This window comes from Podarcis vaucheri (genome assembly GCF_965113315.1).
Source record: "Podarcis vaucheri genome assembly, chromosome: 7".
Taxonomy (NCBI): domain Eukaryota; kingdom Metazoa; phylum Chordata; class Lepidosauria; order Squamata; family Lacertidae; genus Podarcis; species Podarcis vaucheri.
The window spans coordinates 70,565,505-70,583,983 of record NC_138765.1 but is presented as its reverse complement, the minus strand read 5'-3'; the positions used below and the strand labels follow the sequence as shown (position 1 = coordinate 70,583,983).

At 44.1% G+C, this 18,479-nt stretch overlaps 1 protein-coding gene across 1 annotated transcript; it reads left to right on the top strand.

Moving 5' to 3' along the window:
- The first annotated feature begins 1,150 nt into the window (after positions 1 to 1,150).
- Positions 1,151 to 11,828, top strand: LOC309536255 (arylacetamide deacetylase-like 4). Its single transcript, XM_082230290.1, has 4 exons — positions 1,151 to 1,407; positions 2,520 to 2,736; positions 4,788 to 4,851; positions 10,848 to 11,828. The coding sequence occupies exons 1-4, from the start codon at positions 1,231 to 1,233 to the stop codon at positions 11,620 to 11,622; spliced, it is 1,233 nt and encodes a 410-aa protein (XP_082086416.1). The 5' UTR covers positions 1,151 to 1,230; the 3' UTR covers positions 11,623 to 11,828.
- The last annotated feature ends 6,651 nt before the right edge of the window (positions 11,829 to 18,479 follow it).

Sequence of the window (18,479 nt, the reverse complement as noted above, 5' to 3'; positions counted from 1 at the left end):
GGTCCTTTGTGAGCTGGGACCTAGGGCAGTTCTGACAGTATGCATGCTCAGAGTAGTCTTTGTAGTTTAAAGAATTTCTTTTGATCTAACTTTGTCCCCATGTGGGGTGTGTTGAAATGCTCAGAAGAAATCTGATTGGTTCTTACGAACACTCTGTAAAAAGTTCTTTTGTGAATAAAACGACCTGGGCCGAGGGGTGGAGGGAGACAGAGATTATTATACGCACCCTTCCCAGAGTCTTGCTGGTTCAAGCCTATGTGTGTATTCTTATTAATCAGAGTTCAATCCTTCCTTTACTTTGTTAATGCCTCATCCAACCTCTCTCAATGTCAATGAAAACTAATAAAAGAAATGAAATGTATTTGGTTTTGTTGTAAATCTATATTTGAAAAATCAAATAAAAACGATAAAAAGGAAAACTAATATATGAAACGATGAAATGACACTGATACAAAAACATTACACATACAGTATGTAGAAGAATGAAAGTTTACTACTCCCTCTTCCCCTCCTCTTCCCCTACACTTCTCTTCTCCCCCAACCTTATACCGTATACAAGATTAAGGCTCACATTGAATATAACCGATCTGTAAAAAGGATATTATGATCAGAAAACGGAGGTGATGTGTGTGCTTTTGTAACCCAAGAAAATCTTTACTGAAAATGTTTTAATGAAAACTTCATCTCAACACGGACTTGCATTTAGCTATGAGGCCCGTACCTCAGAAGAAGAGCCTATGCTTTGAATATGCAAGGGCTTAAGTTTCATCCCTGAGATCTCTGGATAGGAATGGGACTCATGTCTGAAGCCTTGGAAATCTTGGGCCAGGCAGTGCACACAAGTCCTCTTCCATCTTGGACAAGGACTCCCACCATTCCTGACTACAAGCTTAAGCTGGCTGGGGATGTTGTGAACTTCAGGCAATGAACACCCAGTATGTAAAGCCGAAGAGCTCTGGGACAGATACTATGGAACAGGATTGATCAGTGGGCGGACGTGACATTCCTGAGTAGAACATTACACATGGCACCATTGCCAAGAGCCATGAAATTGCTGTTGATCTTCCGATGGATGAAATATCTGCATGGGAGTATGTGTGCTAATTGGGAATTACTTAATTAACTGGTCTACAGCCTATTTAGTAGCGTAGATACCTCTGGTGGAGTCACACAGTAGAAATTCTTCCAGTGTAGACTCAATGTTTCCCTTGCACTCTTTGGAACAGTGAAATGGAGCTTCTTCTGGGCCTCCTGCTTGGGGTGATTGGACTTATAGGGATTCTTTTCCTGTTGCTTCTCTCCTTTGCAATTTATTATGATCTTTCCAGGAGTAAAATCCCATCTGGATTTGACAGTCCATTAAAGCTTCGGGTCATTCACTGGATTATCATTCTGGTGGTCATTGTGGTAAGTTGGGGACTTGTTGAGCCATTATGTGATGCAGCAGATTATTCTTATGATCTTATGTGAAAGGTGATTAAGAAATGATGATGATGATCATGATGACAACAAGAAGAAGCATCTTTAATTTTTTTCTTTATGATTTTCAGTTATATGCATTTCAATATTTTTACAGTCATTTTAACATTTCAAAACTTGCTATTATGGTAAGTTGGGGCTGGATGAGCAACAGGTGAAGCAAGTGAACCAACAGGTTCTTATGTTCTTATGTGATTAAGGTGATTAAGAAATGTAATTATTCTTATTCTTATTAGCAATCTTTAATACATCTTTAGATGTCAGGCAAAAACATTTCTAAGTCCTTTTAAATGTGTTTGAGGGAGGGATGTTTTTGGTTTCTATATATTTTATATATACCACTTCTATATCTTTTATTGGTTTGCTTTGCACTTCTTTTTATTATGTATTTTGTGTTTTTATCTAGTATTTTTATTCTGTAAACCACCCTTTGATCTTTGTATGAAGGTGGGTATACAAATTTATTTATTTAATAATAATAGTTTATATATTTCAGTAATTCATATACATACTGCACAATAGAGCATGAAATGAGGAAAATCAATGAGTTTACTTGATGATGATGGATGAAGATATTATCAGATTTAACAAGGGCTTTATTTTTAACCTGTAGAGGGACACACATAGAGACAAATATATTAGTCACACTAATAATATGGTTTGTTTACATCATGGTTTCTTCAGGAAAACACATATGGTCTCATAGGCAAGCAAGAAGATTGTGGATTGTTTCTCCATAGCTTCTTTTGCCTCTGTACCTTGGCTGGTGTTTGGGTTGGGGTGGCCAAACAAACCATGATGTAGGAAAGCTTTTGGGTTTCGACATCAAGCCAAACCATTGGATCGCTTATTGTGACCCAGGGCTGCCTCTAATGATAGTCCCATTCTAAGCAGACTGATTGAAATTAATGGACATGGCTAACATGCACTCATTCATTTCCATAGGTCTACTTTAAATAGGACTTATTTGGATACCACCCCCTGTGAATAGGATGCAAATGTGGGCACTATTTTCATGAGACTGTTCCTTTGCCCAACAGGGGAAGTGTCTTGAACTGCTGGGTATCTGCAGCCAGTTTGCCTTTATCCGCTTCCTCCAGATTTTCTGGAAGCCAAGAGTGGATCCCAGCCTCTCTGCCAAAGATCTGCATTTTGACGGGGTTCCTGTGAGGGTTTATCAGCCCAAAGCACCATCTGCTGGCCCAAGGAAAGGATTTATGTTCTTCCATGGAGGTGCTGGGATGATTGGAAACATCGGTAAGAGATTAAGGCTGTCAGCCTGTGATGGAGGCAAGCCCCATTGAACTCAAGTAAGCCCATGTAGAATCGTGGAAAAGGAGAGTTGGGAGGGATCCCAAGGGGTCATGTAGACCAACACCCTGCAATGAAGGAATCACAGATGAAGAAGCCCTGCCACCTTCCAAGGGAGTCCGTTCCCTGTTGAAAAACTCGTACCATCAGAAAGGTGTTCCTAATGTTTAGCTGGAATTTCCTTTCTGGGTAGAAGTGCTTAAGGTATCAATGTAAGAGAGGTTTACTGGGCTGAGATACAAGAATGATGGTGGTAGTTCCTGAAGGGACAAGGGGCATACGTGTGCTTTGGATTATTTTTATTTATATGCATATATGCCGCGGGTGGCTCTGTTGGTTAAACCACAGTGCCTAGGGCTTGCCAATCAGAAGGTCGGCGGTTCGAATCCCCGCAACAGGGTGAGCTCCCATTGCTCGGTCCCTGCTCCTGCCAACCTAGCAGTTCAAAAGTACGTCAAAGTGCAAGTAGATAAATAGGTGAAGGTAAACGGCGTTTCTGTGTGCTGCTCTGTTTCGCCAGAAGCGGCTTAGTCATGCTGGCCACATGACCCGGAAGCTTTATGCCGGCTCCCCCGGCCAATAAAGCGAGATGAGCGCCGCAACCCCAGAGTCAGTCACGGCTGGACCTAATAGTCAGGGGTCCCTCTACCTTTACCTATGCTGACTTAGGTCAACAGGAAGAAACAAACAAATGGAGGCTCTTGTTATCATGGCTTCCCAGACCCCACATCTCTATTAAGGATTTTTCGTAAGGTCTTGAATTTATGCCACACTTTAAGTTTTCACAGTCAGAATCTGGAAAGAAAGTGCGGCTTATATTTGGGCCAATACAGCATATAATAATTGCTGCTCCTGATCGCTCTGTTTACCAGCCCAGCCACCCTCCCCCCCCTGGCCACTCCCTCATTTACACCTGACCCAATCCCTCACCTCACCTCACCCCACCCCACAACCACCCCACACACATGTGCTAAATAAGTCAACAAATCAACAAACTGCACTTGCACCAGCTTTCATTTGCAAGACCAAATGCAATTTCACAAGTTAGCAATTAATACTGATACTCTTGGCTACAGATCACAGTGACATTGTGTTGCAACAGCTTATAAAGTAGCAACCTAGTAATCCCATTGCACCAGAAGTGGTTTTAGTCATGCTGGTGACATGACCCATAAAGCTGTCCGTGGACAAACAACATCTCCCTCAGCCTGAAGCGAGATGAGCGCCACACCCCATAGTCACCTTTGACTGCACTTAACTGTCCAGGGTTCCTTTACTTTTTTTACCTATAAAGTAGTTACTTCAGGAGGAAGGAAGGCTAGAATCAAGTGGAGAGCTTGCCATTATTAGAGACATTGATATTGTGGTGTGGTGGGAGACAACTGTGCCCCTCGCAGAGCTTGCTTCCTGAAATGCAAGAGCCATGATCCTGGACCATTGACCATGCTGACTGGAGAAATGTTTTTTGAGGTGGGCATTTGGGGGGTTATGATAACAAGTCCCCCCCCCCCGTTTCTGAAAATGGACCTAAGTTTGCATCTATGCATATCGATGATAACATGTGAATTAAATGAAAACTTGCAAACCATTGGCTGGGTGCCCCTTAAGGCTAGGAGTTATATGTGTGTAATTGGATTGAGTTTGCTTATAAAAGGTGAACCTATTTAATTTGCCTTTTGCAAATCAATTTGTGAACCCAGAACCAGTCTCTGAAACTTATAATGTGAAAGAGCTTCATATTTAGAATTTCCCTTCCAACTTTTGAGTGTCCTACCAAGATGTCTGCAGCAAAATCACCAAGGAGACCGATTCTTACAGTGCAGTACTTGAGCTGTGTGATGTACACATGTGAATGAAAAGGTTTATTTTAGAAAAAATTGCATGTACAAATACATTATATATCGGAAGACTGCTGTTCAAAAATGTGCTTTTAAAGGCAAGACTGGAGGCAGCAGATAATTACCTCCCTATTTAAAATTTCCCTCTCATCTTGCTAGACTGCTACCAAGATGTCTGCAGCAAAATTGCCAAGGAGACTGATTCAGTGGTTGTGTCTGTTGAGTAAGTAAATGCAACAACGTATCCTTTCAAATGGAAAGTGTGTGTGTGTGTGTGTGTGTGTGTGTGTGTGTGTGTGTGTGCTTTGCACCCAGCATGTTGCTGTATTTTGATGGCATCCCTTGCCATATTCTTTGCAGGAGAAAAAGGCTCCCCATGAAAGCTGTCAACATTCCGATATTAATTTTTATTAGTTTTCAGTTACAATAATCCAATAATACCTTATTATAACAATGCCAAATTATAATGCAGTTAGTAATACCAATCATTCAGATGCCAAATTATACAATTTAGGTACTCTCCTGTGTGCTAGAATTAACGACTTCCATTTGTATTGACACATTAAATTATTTATAAACTACAGGTGAAGCATTCAAACACTCTACTTGTTCTTCCCGTGTGTTGCAATTATTCTGTCTGTAATGTTTCTTCCTGTCCTTGCAAAATATTATGTCTATCTTTTGCCAGTTGTTGTTGTTCTCCATCATGCCTTGGGCAGAGCTAGTGTCCCATTGTTGTTTCAGAAGTTCTCCATTGCTCCATCCTGTGCTTCATTGTTTTGCAACTTTAGCAGCAGCTGCAAACATCACACTGTCCCAATAAATATCCTGTTTTCGCCATTTTTCTCTCATCCTTGGAAGGAGAGTAAGCTGTTGAACTTCAAATAACTCAGTAATGAACTTTATCAACTCCTTGGCAAGCTCACAGATTCCTCTCATCCCTCCGTTCAGCCGAAGTTAAGCGATTACACTTCCAATTTAATTAAATTCCAAGTCCTTTTAGCATTATTCAGATCAGTCTGAGGATAATAAAGAATAGGGAAGAGTCAGCTCTAAGTTTCCATCACAAACCTTTTGCAAAATAGAGCTTCCCTCCATTTTCCCCTTTTTTGTTTTGTTTTACACACACAGTTCCATTTGATGTTATATTCCATAGCTGCTATCCAGTTTTCACCGTCTTCATCTGTACATCCATAATTTGAACTAGCATTTCAAAGGAGAACTGCCAAATCATAAATGTATAGAATAAAACTTTATATAAAGAAGCCGTAGGCTCCCCTCCCCACACTGTCTTTTATACCTAATGAAGTCTTCTTTCAAGTTCAAACCTTAATGAACTTGCAGCTGCTTCAATTCTGCAGTGTATAATCTCATCTCTTCTAGCACGTGTCTGTACATTAGTCGAAATTAAACTCTAATTAACAGAAGAGCCTCTGCTGCTTAATGGCGGCATAGGAGGGTTATTGGCAGGTGAAGTGCTTTTGCACTCAGCGCCTCCCTGCCTCCCGCTTTCCATGCTGGAGCGAGAGTCAGGTACCGAGACAAACTGCAAGTGAAGCCCATTCCCCCCTGTCCCTGGGGGGGGGGATTTGCAAGGATAATTACTCTCAATCATCCTTGTTTGCTTCTTCACCAACGATCTCCCGCTGTTGTGGGAGCTGCCTCCATTGAGGCAGACTGGAAGAGGAAGCCGGAAGCAATCAACATTCTGTTCTGTGATTGCAAATCAGAGCTTCATGTGCTTAAGACATGAAAATGCTCACTTCTGTGGGGAGACTATGAGCTGGGCATAAGGCCTTGCACAGCACCGCTACCCAGGGCCTCCAGATCAGCCTCAACTTGGAAACCACCCAACCCAGATCCAGCCTACAATCAATTCAGAGATGGGGCTAATAATGTTCATTTAGGGCTTTTATAGAGTTGCCATATTTCAAACAGGGAAAATCCGGACAGAAAAGTTGTTGAGCTATTTTTATGGGGAAATGGCAGAAACGGCACTGCTGACATGGACTGCCATATGTCCGGATTTCCCCCGACATTGTTTCTGATTTGTGCCTGGACATTGCTGTATTCTGGATGTGCCTGGGAAATTCTGGACGTATGGCAACTAAATCTCTCATTAAACTTAGAGTCAGGAAGGAACAGGTAAATGAGAGGTCATGCCCCTGCATCTAAACAGAAGCGGGAGGGAAAGTTGCAAGTGGCAAATGCTATTGCACCACCTGGATCCAATCCTGAAGGGTTCTGCTTCCCTGGCTCTTTTGCTAGCTGGAAAAGTCAGTTTTTTAAGGGCATGATCCAGCTGACTTTCCCCTGCACTGTATCTGCTATAACTGATCCATCAGGCTCTTCTTGGAATCCTATGTGCTCATGGATGTGTTTGGAAAAGATCCTGGAAGCTTAAAACTCTGCTTCTGTTTTATTCACCAGCTACCGCCTGCCTCCAGAGCATTGTTTTATCTGTGCTCTCTTGTGTTTTGGTTTTTTAAATTATTGTTAGTGGTATTTTATGACCTTTTACTGTGTCAATCAGCTTTTGGTGATCCATCAGCATTGGAAGGGCAGGATTCACACACCTGTGTGAAGCAGGGGGTGGACCCTTCAGAACCAGGGTTCAAATGTCACACACACTCAGCCAGCTGTGCCTCTTGCCCTCAGGACTCACAAATGCCACTCTTCCTCCCCTACCCAGGCCACACCCTTCTTTTCTGGGATGCTAGCATCCCAAATTCATATATATGTAAAGGGTTAATTGCAAGAGCTGTAGAATTCTCTGACATCATACACGCTGTAGCAGTTATGACAGTCATGGCAGTTGGTACGGCAGTGACAGCTATTAACAGTCTTTTGCGTGAGAGCAGCTGAACTGTTGTTCTGCTGTCTGCCTCAGGGTTAGTTAGTCTGTAACAGTTTAATCTATGTGACATACCTTTTAGGTGTGCATCATTTCGGGACACAGTAATTCAGTTAACCAGAGGTTAAACTAACCCCATTCCAGCTCCAGGAGAAGCTCTAAAATGAATGAGCAATTTAATAAACATTCACCTGCATTGTATATTTTAGCTGCAACTGCAAGTGCACTAAGTACATACCCTCCAACATTTCTCTGATGAAAATAGGGACATCCTCTCACACTGAGAGCCAGTGTGGTGTAGTGGTTAAGAGTGGTAGACTTGTAATCTGGTGAACCGGGTTCGTGTCTCCGCTCCTCCACATGCAGCTGCTGGGTGACCTTGGGCCAGTCACACTTCTCTGAAGTCTCTCAGCTTCACTCACCTCACAGAGTGTTTGCTGTGGGGGAGGAAGGGAAAGGAGAATGTTAGCCGCTTTGAGACTCCTTCGGGTAGTGATAAAGTGGGATATCAAATCCAAACTCCTCCTCCTCCTCCTCCTCCTCCTCCTCCTCCTCCTCCTCCTCCTCCTCTTCTTCTTCATACTGATGATTTCTTTTAAACTATTCCACACATCTTACTGGGTTGCCCCAGCCACTCTGGGCAGCTTCCAACATATAAAAAAATATAATAAAACATTAAAAAAACCTTTCCTATACAGGATTGCCTTCAGATAGCTCAGGAGTTGGGTAACTCCAAACCCTCCAACATTTATCCAATGAAAGTATGGATGTCCTAAGGGAAAGCAGGACATTACGAGATCAAATCAGAAACCAGAACAGCTGCTATATTTTAAAAAAATATTTTTTAATTAATTTTCCAAATTATTACAAATCAGACCAAATTCCTTAAATTTAATACAATTTCTTGAAATCAGGTTTCTCACTCCTGTTGCAAACACGTGTCGATCATTCCTCCCCGTAGCTGCATCTTCTCTTGTTTAATGTTCGGTTGTCATCCTTCACTAGACGTTAGTCCATTCTTGCAGCTGACTGGTCTTTCCTCCTTACAAACAGTGCCTCCGTTAAATCTTATAAATATATAATCCATTTTACGTGTGTAGTCCTTCATTTACATTGTTGTTTCAGACCTGGTGAGCAGGGAGAATTAATTACTATCTTCCTTTGTTCTGTTCTTTGCCAGCTTATCTGGGTGGTACGAGGTCACATTCCATTCCTTTCACTGTTCACCAACTAGCATACTGGCTGCAGCCTAAATAACTCACAGAGTACATAAACAATCTTAATCTTAAACAATGTTAATCTGCCATTAACATTCCGCTCTGGAGTTCTTCCTCGTCAAACAATAATAATAATAATAAATTTTATTTATATCCTGCCCTCCCCAGCTGAAGCCGGGCTCAGAGCGGCTAACAACAGTAAAATGATAAAACTTTCTAAAATCTTTTCATTATAAAATTAATTCCAATCAAATTAATGGCAACCATTGGGCTAAAAGTTCTGTGAGGATTGCCAAAGGAGGGAGTCAGGCTGTGCCCTTGCCAAAGGCCTGGTGCAGGGGTCTGCAACCCGCGGCTCCGGAGCCGCATGTGGCTCTTTTACACCTTTGCTGCGGCTCCAGGGCGGATACTAGCGAGGGGAGGAGGCGCATTGTGCGCCCCGACACTCCCCACTGTGGCGGGCGCTGTACTGGCTGTTGAGGTGGGAGGGCATAAAAAAAACCAACCATGTTAAATTCCTGTTAAGCATAAATCAAAAGCCTCCCCCCTCTTTTCCAAGGTGACAGACAGAATAACAGAGCCAAGTCTACGCACGTCTTTTTCATTTCACAGGGGAGGACGAGAAAAAGAAGACAATTTAGAAACCACATGAAAGCACAAAGCACCTTGTTCTCCCGCTTCCTTTCTTGGTTGTTGTGTGGGTTTTCAAGCTTCAGGAAAAAAACATTCAGATACCTTCAAAGAGCCAAGCCCCATTCTTTTGGCAACTGATTGATTGCAGCCCATTATCATATGTCGGTCCAGGAGTGCCTCTAATCAATATTCCAAACTGCCTCTAATAAATACTCCAAATTGAGGAGGAACCAACCATAAATCATGCCTGAGACGGAGGCTCATCCATGGCAGGGACACACTCCCGGGTCGCACCCGTTCTGTCTTTCAAGTTGGCAGACATGGGCTAAAGTGGCACAGCAGGATGCAGTGAGCTCCCCAGACCACACTGGGGACATCGCCAGGTTTTTTGCCTCATAAATATGTGAGGGCAGTGGGGAGCAACCGCCATTAACTCGTGTCCCAGGTGGAAACTGGGAAAGCTTCTCTAAATCAGGGATGTCCCTGGAAAATAGGAACATTTGGAGGGTCTGGAAGTAAAAGGTATATGTTATTTAATTGTTAAAAGAGTGTGTCTTGTGTAGTTTTTATAGAAGGAAAAAGAGAACTAATAAAAGGGTCATAGCACTCAGGGCTGCCTTCCACATACCCTGCAAATGGGAGTCTAGTTAGTGTCTAACTTCCACATCACGCACCCTGTCTTGTGCCCTCATCCCTTGATCTTACCTGCCTGGAATTTGTCCCTGATCTGAGGCAATCCCTCTTGAAGAGGATTCTGCATGAGTTCAAAGGTTAACCATCTGCAGATGGGGTGTACACAGGGCTTTTTTTCAGGGGGAACTCAAAGGAACTCAGTTCCAGCACCACTCAGGTGGGTTCTGGCACCTCTCAGGTGGGCACCATTGCCATTCTAAGAGAATGAGGGAGGTGTTCATGATTCATGGAGATTTCTGGACCATATTTCTGGACTTCTTTTTCTAGAAAAATAGCCCTGGGGGTACATCCCAGTTGGGTTGCACATCCCACATACAGTGGTACCTCGGGTTACATACGCTTCAGGTTACAGACTGCGCTAACCCAGAAATAGTACCTCGGGTTAAGAACTTTGCTTCAGGATGAGAACAGAAATCGTGCTCCAGTGGCACAGCAGCAGCAGGAGGCCCCATTAGCTAAAGTGGTGCTTCAGGTTAAGAACAGTTTCAGGTTAAGAACGGACCTCTGGAGCGAATTAAGTACTTAACCCGAGGTACCACTGTATATAGTAATGCCTGAGCAAGAATTTGGAGGGCTATTCATGGATACTTGCAGGAATGCTGCTGAAGACCAGCTGCTTGAAGCCACAGGAAGAGGGCCTTGTGTTTGGGCCCTGCTTGCAGGTGCCTCATAGAAAGCTGCTTGGACCTGGTGAGAACAGGATACTGTAGTAGATGGCCATGAGCCTGATCTAGCAGGCCCTTCTGGTGTTCTTATGTGATCATGAATGTGTTTGGAAAAGGTTCTGGAAGCTCACCTCTTTGCTTCTGTTTTATTCTGCAGCTACCGCCTGTCTCCTGAGCATCTTCCTCCCGCTCAGTACAAGGACTGCCTTGCTGCTACCATACACTTAATGCAAAATGCAGCTTCCCATGGGGTGGATCCTTCCAAGATCATCGTTGGTGGGGACAGTGCAGGGGGCAATTATGCTACTGTTGTTGCCCAGAAACTGGTGGAGAGATCAGACCTTCCAAAACTACGGGCTCAAGTGCTCATCTATGGGACTTCCCAGGCTATGGACCTCAACACGCCTTCCTATCAGCAGAACAGCTCAATGCCCCCCATGTTCCGGGAAAGTGTTGCTTACTTTGGAATGAAGTATATTGGAAAGGACACTTCTTTGGCAGGGCTGCTCCTGAAGGGCTCTCACGTGCCAGATTCAATGAGGCTGAAATATGGGAAGTGGGTGAGTCCTGACAACCTTCCAGAGAGATTTAAGGGGAGAGGCTACAAACAAGTCCCACTTGCTCCTTATGAACCTGAAGTCTATAGGCAATTGTCAGAGACATTAGAAGATGATTTTTCTTGCCTTTTTGCTGAGGACTCTGTCATCCAGAAGCTTCCTGAAACCCTGACTGTGAGCTGCGAATACGATGTATTACGAGATGACACACTGCTGTACAAGAAACGTATGGAGGACAATGGGGTGAAAGTCAGCTGGTTCCATGTTGAGAACGGGTTTCATGGGGTGCTAAACCTCTTTGACGCAGGTGTCTTCACAGTCCCCGCTTCAATTGAATTAATGGACAGGATTATCGACTTTGTCAAAAACCTATGAGAGGAAATCTCTTGAATTTGTGGGTCATTCATAAGGAAGGGAGAATCTGCCAACTTTAGCTTCTGACATTTTGTCACTTTTCCAGTCATAAATCAGCTCTCCACAATTCTGTAGTTATATGTGGTTCTTGGGGACAGCGGGGAATTGCTCATGAAAATTCACCAGCACTTTTGTGTGAAATTTTCCTAATAAACACTTTTACTCTGCATGGTGTTTTGACTAATATACACATGATTAGAACCCATTTGCTCTAATATAATACATTTCTATATTGTTTTCACTAATATATATATTTTTTTGACATTTCCCCTTCCATTTTCATTTTACTACACACTGGTTGGCTGGAGATTTGCACTCCTAATGCTATTCTAGGCTGAATCAACAGAATTATAGGGTCCAGATCAAGAGAAGTAACAGTTTCACTCCATTTTATCTAAACCAGACCTGACCAGGAGGACTGTGTCCAGTTCTGGGTGCCACAAATTAAGTAGGATATTGATAAGCTGGAATCTGTGCAGAGGATGTAGGTCAGGCTGATCAAGGGTCTGGAAACCAAGCCTTATAAGGAATCATTGATGCAGTTGTATATGTTTAGCTTGGAGAAGAGAACAGTGAGGTGATATAGTAGCCATCTTCAAATATATAAAGGGCTGTCACATGGGAGATGGAGCAAGCTTGTTTTCTGCTACTTCAGAGGGTAGGACTTGAATCAAGGGATTCAAATGATAAGCAAGGAGATTCAGACTATACATTAGGAATAACTTGCTGAGGGTAAGAGCTGATCAGCATTGGAATGGATTAGCTCAGAAGGTAGTGGGACCACCTTCATTGGAAGTTTTTCATCAGAAGTTTAATGGCAACCTGTTTGGGATTTTTAGGTGTGATTCCTGCATTGCTGGTGGTTGACCTAGATGACGCAATGCGTCCCTTTCAGCACTACAGATGTATGATTCTATAAGCTTTTTATCAATTCATGGGCTGTATTCAATGGTAGTGCTGCTCAGAGGACTCTATGGCATCAAAAATGTAACAATGTTGGGGCCCAATTAACTTTTAAGGAAGAGAATTCCAAAGAACTGGCATGTGAGTGCTCCAAGCACATGCTCAAGTCCCACCATGTTTTACTGCAGGGATACATGGCACCATCAACAGATCTTCATCCAAAGTACTAAGTAACCAGGGTTGGATGGGAGAGGGAAGAATTGTCTTCTCATACCCTGTCCAGAACCAGAACCATCCTATAAAGTACAGTGCATCTCCCTACTTTGTGGAATTTAGGGCTTGACCTAACCATCCGCACCTCCAAGGTGCAGCCAAAGACAGCACCTTGACGGTCTTTCTTAATTTAGATGCAACAGAGTGATAAAGATGGGTATCACCCACATGTAGATGATACTTCACACCATCTCTCCTGAAAACAATTCCCACCAGCTTAATAGAGATGTTCATATAACACGGAGTAGAAATTCCAGTTCCTAAGCCACCAGGGAGTGTCCTCCCATAAGTAGTTTCAAAAAATGGCTTTGGTGGTAGGAGTGGAACCATTGACACACAGTGACCCAACCCACACCTCCTTAATATGCTCCAAAAACATACCATGGTCAACAGCAGGACTTTTTTTTAGCTGCAACTCACTAGAACTCAGGTCCAGCACCTCTCAGGTAGGCCCCATTTCCATTATAAGAGAACAAGGGAGATATTCCTGGTGAATTCCAGTACCTCTTTTTCCCGAAAAACCACACTAGTGAACAGTATCAAAGGTGCTGTGAAATCAATCAGAACAAGGAGGATCACACTCCCTATATCTTTCTTACAACAAATGCCAGGGTCACCAAGGCAGTTCCAGTGCCATGGCTAGGCCTGAAGCCAGACTGGAATGAAGCCAATTAATCTGTTTCTTATGAGGATATGTGGAGCTGCATTGCTGCAACCTTCTTTGCCCACAGAGGGGATATTCAGCACTGGTAGCGTTGCTGTTGTCATGTGTCCTCTTTTTCCAGGACACGTCCTCTTTTTCAGGGGTAAAATTTGATACAAGTTGCCTTTATTTGCTTTTAATAGCCGTCACAGCATCCTCTGTTTTGCTCTTCAAAACATGGCAACTCTATGAATTCGACCATAACTATTTATCAAATAGTAAAAATCCTCAAATCTTGGTCTGTAGCAAATTGGCAGCCATGTGGCCCTTAAAATATTCCCGAGAAGGTTCACCACCCCTGATCTCCAAAGCCATTGCAAAGATGGAAAAAGGCATTGGAGGGAGGAGAAAGAAAGCAAACTCATGCACAATCGATTTGTAAGTGAAAAGAACTATGGGGAGAGCTTTTTCCAAGATATTTCCTTCTGCAGAGGAGTTATTTAGTGTCATTCAGAGTCAAGATGGCTTTATTCTCCTGTACTATTTCAGACATGTGATACTTAAGGGATCCTGAGAATCATCTAGTCCAACCCCCTGCAACGCAGGAGTATGCAGCTGTTCCATATGGGGATCAAACTTGCAACTTTAGCATTATCACCCCCAACTGAGCTATCCAGGATTATGTTCTTATGCCGCTCAGAACGTTTCTGAAGCAACTCTAAGGACATGAGAGTTTTGATTCACCTTTCTAGGTCTTATGGGTGTAACCTGAGCTTTGAAGCAGCCTGCTGAGTAACTTAGAATAACACGTTAAGTTAAGAACATAAAAGCAGCCCTGCTGGATCAGATAAAAGGTTTCTCCCAGGAGCAAGAAGAATTCAGCCACCCCCTTCAGCAGCCCTGCTTGACTGGGAGGAGAAAGCTGTGTGGGTTGTGTGTGTATATTGAAACAGTACCCTTTTATTGCCAGAATGACATTTGTTGCGCCAACCACTTTTGACCTTTGCCCTATCTCTGGAAGGGTTGCTCATGCAGCCCGTGAATTAAAAAAGTCTGCCCCCTCCTGGCTTATCAAGACCAATTCCCTGTTTCCTGCAGTAGTAAACCCGCAGGTCATAAGTGCAAAGCTTTCTCCCTCTACCACTCCTTAGACACCAGTATTCAGAGGATGTTGCTTTTGATCCTAGGGATACTATATATTCTTTGGTGATCACTCGTAACTGAGTAAGATTGTCTTCCATGAATATTGTCTTAGCAGTGTGTCTGTAAGTGACTGTGGAGGCCAATTCTGGATCCACACATCCTTCCACAGTGGGGACATAGGTTTTTGGGTGGGAGCTGATCACAACGAGGGTTTGCCAAATGTGCCTTCCTCTTAGCACGTTTCTCCCTTTTCTCCTGAGTTCATGCTTTTTCAAAGTCCATGATGCCTTTGGTAGAGACTATTCTCCAACTGGAGCCCTTGCAGGCCAGTGATTCCCAGTTGTCAGTGTTTATACTATATATTTTTAGATTGGATTTGTGAGTGTCTTTAAAGCATTTTGCTTTCCATTCTTACGTTGGGAATACAGTGGTACCTCAAGTTACATACGCTTCAGGTTACATACACTTCAGGTTACAGACTCTGCTAACCCAGAAATAGTGCTTCCGGTTAAGAACTTTGCTTCAGGATAAGAACAGAAATTGTGCTCCGGCGGTGCGGTGGCAGCAGGTGGCCCCATTAGCAAAAGTGGTGCTTCAGGTTAAGAACAGTTTCAGGTTAAGAACAGACCTCCAGAATGAATTAAGTGTTGGGATATTTCCGTTCCACCTTAAAAGGGAGCAGGCTTTGAGAGTCACAGAGTCTGCGCATGTCCTGTTCACAGGATGTTTATGTTCTGATTTTCCTTTCGATTTCAGTCGGGTCAAAGACACTGACTCAGAACGGTCATGTTTTTCCTTTGTTCTGTTCAACGCTAAATAAAGTCTGTAAAATATGCTCTTCTGCGGTGCAAGCTTTCTGCTGTGTTTCTGCTGATAAAGAACAGTGTGCACAAGCTCTGGAATGTGGCAATCTATTTCCAGACCGGCTTCGTGTCGCTAACTGCTGGATCTGCCTGTCTACGGGAGATCGATGGACGTCCGGCATCACGGCTTGGGCCATGATGGACTATATCTCCCTGGCAGTTTCCCAACAACAAGGTTTCGGGCCCAGATTCACAGCACCTACAGGAGAGTAAATGCTGCAACAGACTGCGTTTGAGAGGTATGTTGTGGGGAAAGCGAAAGAAAGGGACGCTTTTCTGTTTGCCTCGCAAGGAGCCTTTGGAACTCCGGCAGATTAATTGGCCTGGGAGCCGAGCCAGAGAGTTCATGATTAATGGGCTGCCAAGATAAGGAGTCTTTGAAGGCATAAAAGGCTCACGGCTCAAGCAAAAGGCTGGAAATGGAGTTTTTCCAAGCTTATGGAGATAGTGTTCTAAGTTGGATGGGCAGAATTATGAAACCTGGGCAAAATGGTGTGAAAGTTTGCTGCGTCAGTTTTGGGTGTGGCATACCGTGAGTGAGGCCCCCCCCCCCAGTTCCTCTGACAGGGAGATGGAAAGCCGATGATTTGAAGGCGATAGACGTAATAGTCTTATCCGTATCTCTTGAGGAAATTAAGACGCTGGCTGGCAACACCACTGCACGTGGAATGTGGTATGCTTTGATGAAAGCTCACAAGCCAGTAATCCCAGCCCAGAGTTTGACTGCATCGGAGGTCCTAGCTGTTTCCCAGAATGCGAGTGAATGCAGGGATGCTGAGGGCACCGGTTGCAAGTTGCAGAGGGAGCTGACTGTCACGTCATCCCAGGCAGCATACCAGCCTCCAGGGGGAGCCAAGGAGTCGGCAGCTGAGAGCTCTGTTTCTCGTGAGAACCAAGGTCATCGCCTTTGCAGAGGCCGGAAAGGCAAAGGTAAACACAGGCAGGTGTCTGCAGATGGCCAGGAGCAGAGGGAGGGTGAAGAGCCCGCGCCAGGGAAAAACAAAGCGTTGTTTGCTGGCACAGCTTCACCAAAGGCTAAAGGCACGTCTGCTGACCAGAAGCAGGGGGGCAAGCTGCAAAAGCCCACGCCAGTGGAAAACAAGGCTATGTTTGCTGGCACAGCTTCACCAAAGGCTAAAGGCACGTCTGGTGGCCAGGAGCAGCAGGGGGGCAAGCTGCAAAAGCCCACACCGGTGCAAAACAAGGGTTTGCTTGCTGTAAAGACTGCTCCAACAGCCAAAGGCAGATTTATTGTTGATTCAGGTGCGACCCGCCACATCTCGAATGACTGCCATCTCTTTATCTCCTTCAAGCCTCAGGAAGGTGAGATCCACCTGGCTGATGGAAGGACTGTTGCAAATTGCAGGAGAAGGGACTGTGAAACTTGCAAGTCTGCACACTACCATCAGTAATGTACTTTATGTTCCAGGCTCTGCAAGCAATTTGCTTAGCGTTCCACAGCTTACTGGGCGTGGTTTTCAGATTTCCTTCAAGAGGAGCGTCTGTGTCATCAGTAAAGGCAAAGAGGACTATTTGCATGCAAAGTTTATGGATGGTTTGTTCCATATAACTTATGATGACACTGCTGTTGTATCTAATGCTGATTCTTGTTGTGTTGCACAAACTAACAAAGTTCTTCATGCAGGTTGCATTCACGATGCGCATCGAAGGTTTGGTCACCTCTCTTGGAAGGCACTGGCCAAGATGCCAGAGGTGGTTGAGGGTTTGAACATCAAATCCTGTAAATTTCACATGAAATGTGTATCTTGTGCAGAGAACAAGGTGAAGGTTGCTCCAAAAGGCAAGGAGTCTAGCAGGCAGGCTTCCAAACCCTACCAGCTAGTGCATGCGGACCTGGTTGGGCCACTTGCACCCTCTTTAGGAGGAGAAAGGTACTTCATGATTCTGATTGATTCTTTTTCCAGGTTCATTCATGTGTTTTTGCTCGAACAGAAATCGCAAGCGTTTCCGAAGTTTAAGGCATTCTGTGCTTGGTTGGAAAATGTGCACGGTAAACGTATTTCCTGTTTGTTTACTGATCGGGGCGGGAATTTACTTCTCAGCAGTTTGAAGCTTTCCTGATTGAGAAGGGAATCCAACATGACATGTCAACGCCCAGATCATCATGGATGAATGGGCTTGCGGAGAGAGCAAATCAGACATTGCTGCAAGGAATCAAAACCTTGTTGCATGATGCCAATCTCCCTGATAAGTTTTGGGGGGAAGCTTTGGGGAATTTGGTTTATTCCTTTAATCGCAGATTGTCATCACCCATTGGTTGTACCCCCTATGAGAAGATGTTTGGCAAGAAACCCAACACCAAACACATGAGAATCTTCGGATCTGACATGTGGGTACACTCCCCACAAACCAACAAGCTTGGGAAGCGTGGGGCACATGGTTTGTTCATGGGGTACGAAAAAGGTGCATACAGGGTATGGATGACTAACTCTAAGTCCATTAAGTTCACAAGGAGTGTTGAGTACAATCCCAAGTGGGGGGAAAATGTGGGAATTTTCCAGAGTTACCCAGAGGAGGATGAAGGCGATGTCAAGCAAGCAGCTAAAGATGAGAAAGCTGCTGCTGATGAGGATGAGGATGAGGATGAGGATGATGATGAGGATGAGGATGATGATGATGATGATGATGATGATCAGAGTTCGGATTCCAGTTCAGTGAGCGGCGCTGCTGCTGGTGTCAGTGACAGTGATGACACAGCAGACTACAAGAGCGCAAAGGCCTCAGTCAGACCATCTGATGCGTCTGACAATAAACTGGAAGAACCACTGTTCACCATTGGTCATTTTTCTCCTAAGAAAGAGGAGATGAGTCCAGAAGACTTGCGTCTAGTACGTAGGTCTGAAAGGGAGACCAAGGGCAGACCTCCAAAGAGGTATGCTGATGAGTTTGCTAAGACGGCAACTGCTGTTCTTAGTAGCTCAGAGAAGGTGTGGGAACCTTCAAGCTTCAAAGAGGTTCAGGAGTTAACCTCT